Consider the following 11,720-nt stretch of genomic DNA (forward strand, 5'->3'; position numbering starts at 1 on the left):
CAGTGAGGGGCATCATGTCTCATAGTGGGGCTGGCCATGTGGTCCTCTCTGTGGACTGGCTGCTCTAATTGGGGTCATCATCCTCAAGGCCTGTTGGGCCAGGATGTGGTCCAGTCTCTCCTCCTCCCCCGTCATCTGCTCCTGTGTGCTCTGGTCAGAGTCTCCAATTTCCTTAATTTCACACACATACTATAGCTTGGGTCAGGCCCACCTTCTCAAATAGACAACCCTGTTCTTTAAAACTTTAAATAGGCCTTGGGCAGCAGATTTGTCCAATGTAGTGTGTCCTTTGATTTTTTGACTGTTGTTTCCATGACATTGATTTTTGGATCCTTGGCCACTTTGATCTTTTCTCCTTTTATCATGATGCTCTCTATAGGTCTAGTTGTGAGGAGTTTTGTTATCTTAACACAGTGGTAATCCATACTCCTTGATCTTCATTAGTCCTTTCAACAAGCCAAGGTGGTCTGTTCTGCAGATCAAAGGTTGCTAATGAGACTAATCCTGAAGCTGTGTTCTTCGTATAGTCCAGGTTCTCATGTTATTTGGCTCAGCATCCATATCACATAATTATGTTGAAGGGATATAACCGATGCACACCTTTCCTGATTTTAAACCAAAAAGTCTTCCCTTGTTCCTTTGTGATGAGTGCCTCTATGTATAGTTCCTCATGAGCACAACGACGTGCGCTGGAATTCTCCACGTGATCCCACATGCTCCTCCAAGTGATCCACTGTTCTGATCCACACAGCCTAATGCATTTGCATAGTCAATAAAACACAAGGAAACATTTTTCTGATATTTGTCTTAGGCAATATCAAATATATTGTTGGCTCCAACTTTGTTTCAATTTCTATAATAAAGTGGGCTCAATTTAAAACAAGTCTTGATATTGATATTAAGTATAATAAAATATTCTGTTTACTTACCTGATGTAAATTTATTATTAGGTACTAAGAACAAGTAACAGTTTTCAGACTGGATACTTCACTTTGGCAGTTAAAAGCAGCAGTCTGAACCACAAGACCAGTAACACTGTCACTACTCTTTGAAAAAGACTATATGGTCTACTTAAAATACCAATTTCAAGTGGGGAATACCTAATAGACAAAAGGAATAAGATCAGTCTGGTATGGTTTGGCAGAACTAGACTTTGATTAAAAAAAAAAAAAGCCTGTGTTCTAATCCTGGCTTTTACGAACTAGTGTGTATGATCATGGCCCATGTATGATTATTTGGTTTTCTTATTTATAAAAAAATAGTGTGTGTGCAGATAAGATGTACATTTGAAAGTTCCTATTCTGTAAAATAAAATGGAGTCATCAATATAGGGATATTCCACCTAGTGGCACCACAAATCTTTTCACAAAACTAACAGGCATAAGTATCAGTTGTAATGTACATTTAACAAAAATTCCTTAATTTTTCTTGAGAAACCACGTCCCATCTAGTGGTCTATGTGGCAGACTCGTGCAAGGCTGAGATGCTGCAAAATATCCATCTTATGTACAGCCAAACTTGTTAAGGAAAACCTTGGGTATAATAAAAGCTTTGGACGTTTCAACAGAAAACTATCGGAGCCTGCAATTTATAAATAGGGAAATATCACTTAAAAGGTACCTTTTCTAGTCTCTAAGGTTTCATCATAAAGTAAGCTCACATCAGAGGTGAACGGTGCCATTTAGGTATTAAATTTTATTAACTTCTTTGAAATTTGCCATTAAAGTAGGGTTATACTGTGCTCTGGCTTAGCCTGCGTGGTTCACAGCTGGGAACTATAGCACCTTGATCAAGGCTTGCATCACTTTCCACAGCTTCAAACACTTACTGGGTCCCTAACACTGAGAAAGGAACATTATCACAGGTCGGGTTTTACTTGCCACAACCTGCAGGTTGAAGAAAATATGTCCACTTGTCTGGACTAGTTTTAAGAAGACAATGGGGGGGGGGGGAAGGGGAACATTTTATGAGAAGAAATAATAGACTTGGATATTAACACTAAATGTTGTAATCAAAAAGGCATTTTAAATGTGTTCAAGTAAAACACTGTAATAAGAGAAAAACCACAAAATTTAATATAAAGTCTAACTTTATTTTTAAAACAATTTTACAAGTCTGTCCGTTAACCTCAAACTTACATAGGTGAATTAACAAATCTTCCATCAGATGGCTTACGGCCTTAATCCCTCAGAAGAAAGTAAGTAAAAATCTCAATCTTTTTCGCACATGTATCCACTGTGACACTCGGGTGAATTCTGAAGTGTTCTCTCTATAAAGACTTGCATGTAGCTGTTGCATCACCGTTCTGTGGTTGTGCAGCTGCATGGGGCTATAATTTTACAAGCTTGCTTTACTGTTGCTCACTGCTGCTTCTGCTCCAAGGTCCAAATCTTGTAAACCAGGAAGGGAAAGTTAACTGGGCTGCCAGAAAAGCCCACTGAACGCATCCTGCAGTGCCCGGTGACACGCCAGGGAAGAAGTGTAGCCTCCAGCAAGGTCCTGTGGAGCGGCAGCTCGGACATGGTTTAGATACCTGAAAGGAAGCACACAAGGGCAGCACTGACAGACTGCATGTAGAAAATCGGTAACATTTTTAAAGGCAACAGTAAAACTCACATTTTCAAGAGGAACTCTGCAACCAAATGTTGAGACTATGCATGAATTACTGCCTTCCAAGAAGAAACACGCCAAGTGCATGGGGAGTCTAAGCTTCAAAACGACCTGAGTGCTTCCCCCAACTAGCAACATCCTTCCTACCGTTGCTGAAAAAAGGAACTTTGGAAACTTCTAGCTCCAAGAAATATCTGGGATGGAACTCAGATTCAAAATAATGTCCCAAATCGTAAATATAGAGCAACTTAAAAAATCTCACAAGACAGCCCATCTCACTTCTTAGTGCCCCACTTCTTTGCTGCGCTACCACAAACCAACATTTATGTTTGTCCCTAGGTCATGAGATTGGCAGTGAAGCCAATTTGGAAATTGGTTTGAGCAAATCTGGAATACCACACAAAGGAATTTGGATAATTCATTTATCCAAAGATAATCTTTACACATTTTTAAGTGAATATACGAGCGGGTACACACACATACACACACACGGGAATTGTTTTTTCAAAGCTATGTATTAAAAATTTTTTTTTTTTACAAAACAACTATCACCTTCAAAGTACTCTCCATTACACTTAATATATTTGTCAAATATGCAATTCCATTCTTGGAAAAACTTTTCAAGCACATCTGTCTGTCTGGATGGCTGACAGCATCTCCCTCGTTTTTGTTTTTTTTCTTCTTCTACTTTGTCAAATCACTGTCCTTTCATGTCCCTCTTCATTAGCAGAAACAAAAAGAAGTCACATGGAGTGAGGTCAGGTGAGTAAAGTGCATGGGACAAGAGAGGCATGCTGCTTTTGGTCCAAAACTGGACACACTGAGATGGTTGCATGAGCAGGTGCACTGTTGTGTTGGCAAAACCAGTCCCGTGTGCCGCAAATCAGGCCCTTTTTTTTCCCCACACACAGTTATGCAATCTTCAGAACTTCAAAACAGAAAGCTTCAGGAAGGTGACAGGCGTCTAGAACAAGGTTTGTCATCAATAGACATTTCACCTTTTTAGAAACGAGAAAACCATTTAGAAACTCGAGTTTTCCCCATAGCATGCTGTCCTTGTAAGCTGTGGTCAACATCACAACCGTTTCGGCGACATTTTTCCCAAGCAGAAAACAAAATTTCACAGCCACCCACTGTTCTCTTAAATTGGCCATCAAAATAACGAGCTTCAAGTGAAACCGTTTTTTATTAAAATGTTCACTGTGACCAGAGACAACCTCCCAGGTGACGCCACTGGGTGCACTAACTCAGAGTGAGTTGCTTGATGCTCGCCTAGCAGGAAGAATGCATACTCCGCCCAGTGCAGCTCTTTTCCATTTGGTGGGGAGGGGGTGCTAGTGAACTAGAGTTTTGATATGATTAATCTGGAAGTGGAATATGCATTTGAAAACAAGAATACAATCTGACTTTGGTAAGCAGTTCAAGTAAACAAGAGTCCACTGGCTTCCTGGGATATTTGCCATTACGGTGGCAAGTATAAAAGAATATACTTAGCCAAACATGTTTAAATGATTAAAGTTATCTGTGACAAGTCGCTAAGTTGTTTTTGGAGAGCATTCAATCCAATATTTTGTTTTAAAAACAGTACAAGAGGCCCTATTTACTTCAATCATAAACAGTCTTTTTTAACAATTGAAACTGTCTGCATTGACGACGGTAGATAAAACTGCTTGAAAAACAAGATAATCCAAGCAAAGAAAGAGCAGCTTGTTAGCATGGCTACCAGCATGGCTAGAAAACAAATATCTCCAGCTTTGCTTTAATGCTGCGTTTAGAAACCACATTGTTTCCTGAGGCCTCAGGAAGTAGAGGAGCTTCACTGGCCTTAGAATTACCAGTGCAGCAAGAGAATAAATCAGGTACCACAACATTTCAATAACTTGGAAACTTTTCTACTCATTCATTCAAGCTTCCTGTGTGTCAAGCATTTGATGCATGAGCAAACTATTATTTCTAACATAATAACAAGTCTGCTTTTCATTTGTACTCATGTTTAATAATCCTGTGTGATTAAAAAATAGATGGCAATATAAGAGACCAAATAGAAAAAGCAGTCAAAGTAAGACACAGTCTACAGCTCCTGGAATTGGCTGTAATTTATTTGCACTGCCACAAATCAAGGTGTTAACTCAATTCTTTGCTTCTCTGCCAAGGGTGAAGGTAAAAAATGGGAGGTCGAAGGGAATTAGTATTTATTGAGGAACAATCTCAACTTTTTTGACAATATACATATATTAGTTTCAAAAGTTTCCAAAAGTTGTACACTTATTTATAAATTATACACGTATAGTATGATTTTAAGGGAGAAAAGAGACCCCAAATTCAAAACAAATTTATAAAACCAAAGTCCTGTTTATGAAGTCTTAAACAGGACAAAGAAAACTCATCTGGATGAGGGAGATCACCTTCACAAGGGCATTATGGTGTCCAAGGATTCGTAGACATTCAGTCACTTAAACAGTATGTGGAGAACAAAGGAAATTGTTTCAAAATCATGAGTGAGGGTAGATCAATTCACAGGTCCAGACAGGACACAAGAAACAGGAAAGGGGCTGTAATGGGGATACCAACACTACTGCAGGTTAGCAAAGCTTACACAATTGTTTCAGGGTGCTCTGATCAAAGGCTGTCAGGGTTGTAATGTTGAAGGATTCCACTGGCAACATATTTAACATTACAGGAAACACCAAAAGTCAATGGACGGAGTCACTGTACCACCCCACCCCCCAATCAATCCATGTTCAATCATTTCACAAACGAGTTGTACTAAAGGAAGTGGTCTAAACTGCACTGAAGCATTAGCAAAAAGCAAGGCTCCGGGAATTGATGGAATACCAAATAAAATGTTTTGAGCCAGATGACGAAGCACTAGAAGCACTCACTAGTCTAGGCCAAGAAACTTTAAAGACATTTACCTGGCCAACTGACTGGAAGAAGGGCATCTTTGTGCCCATTACAAAGGAAGGTGAAGAAACAGAATGCAGAGATTACTGAACAATATCAATATTACGCCAGTAAAATTTTGGTAAAGATTTAAAAACAAATTTTTGGGTGAAGATCATGAAAAAGCGGTTGCAATAGCCCATTGGCTGGAGAGCACAGTTCCTTTCTAACACACATGGGGTCACCACGGGTTGGAACTGAGTCAACAGGAATTGGTTCAAGTCAATTTCTGTCCACGCACCAGATGATGTTCTATCACTCTCGTTTCTTTTTTCAGACCCTCAAAGAGAAGCAGAGCTAGTGACTCCTGGAAAGATCCGAGCACCCCAGTCAGATGCCTATCAACCTCAAGAAGTCAACTATAATAAATAAGAAGTGGTTTCTGCAGCCATACTACAAACCACAGTGCAACTCACTGTTTGGATTCATCACATGTTGGTACAACTTGCTTCTGGGAAAGTTGAGTCATACCATCTCTGGCTTGGCAATTCAGCATAAACTTGGAGTGTGCATACAACTTTTTATATGTTATCCTGAGAAACCTGAAACAGCTGCACTGCTGGCAAGAAAACACAGGACCACCAGTAAAATCCCCCAAACAGTTGCATCTTTTAATTTATGACTGTGCACTGTTTCTATAAAGAATATATAAAACAGTTCAACTTTCATAGGTAAAACATAATAAGCAGTCATACTCATTGATGTCATAAATGTGTAAAAAAAAGTTTATTTAAAATGATTAATGTTTGAAAATAGTATTTCTTGAATCTAACATTCATAATGCAGGGCAATGAGCAAATATTTTAAAATCTGAGTTATTAATGTTAAGTTGTATGGGTCTCACTGCCAAAATCAAGTCAATTAAAGTTTCTTTGGAAAGCATTGAAGAAAATGCACTTCCCTTCTAGCAATTATTTACATTAAACATGCCTGTGAATATGGTGTTTAAGAGTCCTTCTTGTTTACATTACTGTTTTTGATCTCTAGGGCTGTACAAAACGGTTACTGTTAAATATTTCAACCAATTTTCACCATGGCAACCTACATTAATTCCAATTTAGAAAAATAAAACATAGTTCATTCTTGTTATTCAACTGTGGGCTTTTATTTTCTACATATCTAAACTTAATGTTCTTAAACCCTTTAATTATTGTGGTGCACCAAAGTATTTTAAAGGATCTGACAAAGTATTTTAAAGGATCTGAAACCGCACAATGAGAATTTGGTGTGCCTACTTTTTCACATTAACCCACATCTGTGTTGTTTTAATTCTTCCACGACTGTTACAAGCACATCACCGAAAAGGGTTCCTGGGCTTTCTGGAAGAGGTCAATATCATTTCATGTGCACCTTTACACAGCAGAATGAGGAAGAAGTCTTTGCCAAATTTATTTCCAAACGTCAAGCTCAGTTGGGTTTTGGAGCCTGGAGGTAATTGCTCTATTTAGCCAATCCCAGGACACAATTTCTGCTTTCCATAGGCTTATTTTAAATACCTGTAAATCTTATAAGCAGAAACCAGGAAAGTAAAAGAGGTTTGCTTATTTTGGTACCTATACCCTATTATTACTGAAAGCAGACTAAACTCAAAGATTTGAAAAAATATATCTTTGATTATTTTCTTAATAAGGCCTTTAAAAAGCCTATTTTTAAAAGCATGTCTAATATAATTCTTATAAAAAAAGACATTATGTCCTAATTTATGCTCTGCCTAAAGTCACCTTCTGTAGCCACAGCTCATCAGAATCCCTTTCAAACCGGCTTTGGAGAAAGGAGAGGGACACAGTGGATCCTGAGCAGGGAGTAAGAAATGACTAACACATGGAGGTTTGTTCCAGAACCTTGATTTCCTACACTGTCATTTTCTTCTGTTACCCTTAGCAGCTTTTGCTCCCAAAGAAGGTGGTATAATTTACACTTAACTTCAGAAAGACTTCATTCTCTCCACTCTTTAACATATGGGCATTCCTCTGAGATTACTCTTTTACTATTTCCCTTCCTTTAAAAGCCCTATATTGACCATCTGGCTGGAGTCTTGGACTTAGGTCATTTTAGGGCTATTCAACAATGCTTTGAGTTATCAGCCAGGGGCAGAGAGGGGACAAGGGTTGCCACACAAGACCAAGAGAGGCAGCATCTTCCCCTCCAGTTATAATCTGCTTTAAAACCATGACTCCAGAGAATCAAGAAATCTCAGAGCTTAAATTGAAATGAAAATGTAAAAGTTCCTATCAATTTCCTCCATCTGAAAATGCCAGTTATTATGGGGAGTTAAAACTTGGTTCAAACCAAGTGAAGGCATAAACTCAAAAGGCTAATAAGCTCTTCTTTTTACAAGGTAAAAGAGCTTTTCTCTTTACAAGGTAAGACTTACATTTTGGAAGTCTGCGTTTAATGCCATCTTGCATTAAACAGACCAATTCCAAATAACTACCTTCTAGCCCAAAGAACTTACATCTAAGTGCCATTATAGGAGGCTGGCCAGCTGATCTCAGCACTCAGGACCAAGAGCTCTTATAAGAAAATTAGCTGAACCCTGGTGATGATGTAGTTACGTTTGGGGCCGTAATCTGCACTGTCAGCAGTTTGAAAGTTCCAGCAGCTCCACGGGAAAATAATAGGACTTTCTACTTTCGTAAACAGTTACAGACTTGGAAACCTACAAGGTGCTTACCCACAAGGTGAGTCAGCACTGGCTCAATGGCCATGAGTATAAAAGATTTACATGAACAACATTAAGTCTACCTTAGCAAGATATTAAAACAAGCAGAGTACCGTACATACTCAAGTATAAGCTGACCAGAATATCAACCGAGACACCTAATTTTACCACAAACACTGCATTAAAAATGTGCTGAGAAACGGCTTATACACGAGTATATACAGTAATAGTGAGCTCAAACAGCTATTACTAAAAACAAACATTCTGAAAACTGAATGTAGTGTTCAGGTGCCCTAACCTGTCAGATCCTGGTATGAGAATATGAGCAACACTGTCTACAGAGGGGAATGGGCAATGCTATGTCCTAAGATATATGAAAAGGCACTGTACATCAGAACTACTGTGCATAACGGCTTTAAATACAACCAACGTCCACAAGCGCCCATGATGTTACTGTTCACAACAGTGTTACCGAGCGAGCATGTGAGAACACGTGAATAAACTAATTATTACAGCTGATTTCAGATTTATACTCACACTTTAGGAATACACTATGAGACCAAAAGCACCAATGTGGAAATTAAAAGCCACAGTGTATAATCGTGTACACATTGCTCAAATAGTCCTTCTTAAATTATAATTGAATTGTGCAAAATTTATAAAAAGACACTATATTTAGGATAAAGTAACTATTACTGAAGATGAACATTGGTTACATAATGAAAGGCTTATTCCCTTGATTTTAGTGTGAACTACAGAATGCATAAAGGACAGTCCTATCGGTGAGTATCATGGTCTACCAACAATATTGTTGGTAGTACTGCAGATCTCAATTGAGAGGCCTCTAAGATTCTGCTCTCTAATGCACACAAGCAAAGGTATAGAAGAATCAGCTGCTGCTGTCAGTTTAACTGTAAGGGTCATAAAAGCATAAAATAAAAGTACCTAATAGACGGAATGAATAATTTTTGATAAATCTTACATATGTCTCAAAACCAGAAAGTCTATATCTTGGCAGCAAATTATTCGATGTGGCTAATTTGGGTACTTTTTTTATATGGTTGGATGATACTAAAAATAAAAGGCTAAAGTAATGCTTTTTTACTCATAAATTTTTGTTGTTGTTGTTCCCTAACCAATCTTAAAAGCATTGTGATAATCATCCCATTGAATTTAACTCAGGAAAAGACCTGGGGATGGGAATGGAATGGGGAGGCAAATTTCGTGTAAAGTAAAAATCCAAACAGTAGGGATGTCTAGCTTTTAGATTTTTGTGGAGGGCAAGTTCCACTTCTATAGAAGTACAGCAGGTAGCATAATTTTTTTCTACTTTCTGATTTTTAGTTATTTAAAAATCTAGTGCTGATTCCAGTTAGCCTATCATTAATTCTTTATACGAATATCATGCTAGCGACACATGTATGCCAGAAGTTTCATCCTGTCTTTATAAAGGCAGGATGAGTGATGTTTCCATAAGGGTGGGACAAAGAAGTAGTTCAGATGTAAATGATTCTTTCATTCTTTAAAAAACAAAAAACCAACAATAAAAAACCAACAACTGAATGCCTACTATGTGCCAGGTATTAAAGCATCTCTGAGAATAAAACAGAGAACAAATACTGTTTTTATGAAGCTTCATTGAGTTAGGGAGGAAGGAAGAATGGAAGGGGGGGGGGGGGGGGGGGATCACTGCCATCAACTCATGGTGACCCTATAGGACAGAGTAGAGCTGCTCCTGTGAGGTTCCAATTTATAGTTAACTGTGATTCCTGGATTTTTGTCTAACATAACTCATCCTAAAAGAAAAGATAAAAACTCCCCAAGACTGCCTATTTGTTGCAAAACAACAACCTCAACTGCAAATGTGAAATTGAAGGGACTATATTTTCTAATGTCTTACAAGATAAAAACTCCTTACTGTGTGTAAGAAAACCAAACCAAACTCACTGCCATCAAGTCAACTGACTCGGAGTGACTTTAGACACCGAGAGGAAATGCTCCCCAGGTTTCTGAGGCTGTAACCGCTCAGGAGAGTAGAAAGCCTCATCTTTCTTGCAGAGAGACTGGTGGTTTCAAACTGTTGACCTTTCAGTTAGCAGCCCAATATGTAACCTGCACCACTAGGGCTCCTTAATTCATCAGAGGAAGAAAATGCTAACTAATGATTGGGAGTGCTCCTTAGAAGCAAGGACGGCAAGGCTTCACCTCACATACTTTGGACATGTCATCAGACAGGCCAACCCCTGGAGAAGGACAGCATGCTGAGCAGAGGGTCAGCAGAAAAGAAGTCGACCTGCAATGGATGGACTGACACAGCGTGCACAACGGGCCCAAACATGGTAACAATTGTGAGGATGGCAGAAGACAAGGCAGCGTTTCCAGTCACTAAAACTCAAATACAAAGGGGCGCTTGAAAAGCATTAATTATGCTTCTTCCCCAGGTCAATGAGTGGAATCCAAAACACAGGACATGAGTAAATGGGAAGAAGAAGAAATGAGAATCGAAACAATTCAGCCACTGTTTTGATATTCTTTACAAAATATATACTTTTTCTATGCCTGGAGTCCTTGAGCAGTACAAACAGTTAAATGCTTCACTGCTAACCAAAAGGTTGATGGTTCAAACCAACCTAGAAGTACGTGGGAACACAAGTCTGATGATCGGCTTCCAAACAATCACGGCCTTGAAAGCCTAGTGGAGTGCAGTTCTGTTCTGTACCTAGGAGATGACTGTGCTCAGAATGAACACGATAGCAGTTGGTTTACTTTCATATATATATGTATGTATGTATGTATGTATAACAACATTTTATATTATATTAATTATATATATATATATTTTTTTTTTTGAGTTAAATGCTTCACCGCTAACCAAAAGGTTGATGGTTCAAACCAACCTAGAAGTACGTGGGAAACAGTATAACTATAGATGCTCTGGCCAAAACCATCTACATGTCAATACTGTCTCAACTGAAAGGTCCATGGATGCTGTCTCCCAGGCAGCACTCTATGGGAGGGGAAAGGCCTGCGGACTGGCTCCTGTGAAGATGACAGTCTGGAAGATGCCAGGCAGGGGCAGTCCCACCCTGCCATACGGGGTCACCATGAGTCCTAGAGGAATTCAACAGCAACAACAAGTAAAAAGTTGTTAAAAACAGAGCGTTGAAGAAGCAGTTGGTTCTTGTTTACCACCCTACTGAGATATAGAGTCAGAACTACATTTTAATAAGTAGATCCTAAGGTGATTCTTCTGCATACATAAGCATGGACTTCAAAAAGTTCAAGGGAAAGTAATTAAGAGATCATAGAAATACCAGCAAAACCTTGGACACCATCATGGCCTTGTGCTAATGGTCTCCCTCTTAATGCCTTTGTCTTTGTTGTGCCCTTGTGCCATCTAAGACTTTCGTCTGGGGTCTTAAAGGCTTGAAGGTAATCAAGCGGCCATCAAGCTCAGAAGCAACAAAGCCCACATGGAAGAAGCACACCAGCCTATCCAACCACG

At 39.0% G+C, this 11,720-nt stretch overlaps 1 protein-coding gene across 2 annotated transcripts in view; it reads right to left on the reverse strand.

Annotated features, from left to right (window-relative positions):
* Positions 1-2,071: 2,071 nt before the first annotated feature.
* MNAT1 (MNAT1 component of CDK activating kinase) overlaps positions 2,072-11,720 on the reverse strand; it is a 203,010-nt gene continuing 193,361 nt past the window's right edge. For both annotated transcript variants that reach the window (XM_004698633.2, XM_045287823.1), the window contains exon 8: positions 2,072-2,533. In XM_004698633.2, the coding sequence (XP_004698690.1) occupies positions 2,413-2,533 (121 nt within the window). In that variant the 3' untranslated portion in view covers positions 2,072-2,412. The remainder of the gene's footprint in view (positions 2,534-11,720) is intronic.

Source organism: Echinops telfairi, unplaced genomic scaffold, assembly GCF_000313985.2.
Source record: "Echinops telfairi isolate 266 unplaced genomic scaffold, ASM31398v2 ScPeMD7_18;HRSCAF=68, whole genome shotgun sequence".
NCBI classification, from domain to species: Eukaryota; Metazoa; Chordata; class Mammalia; order Afrosoricida; family Tenrecidae; genus Echinops; species Echinops telfairi.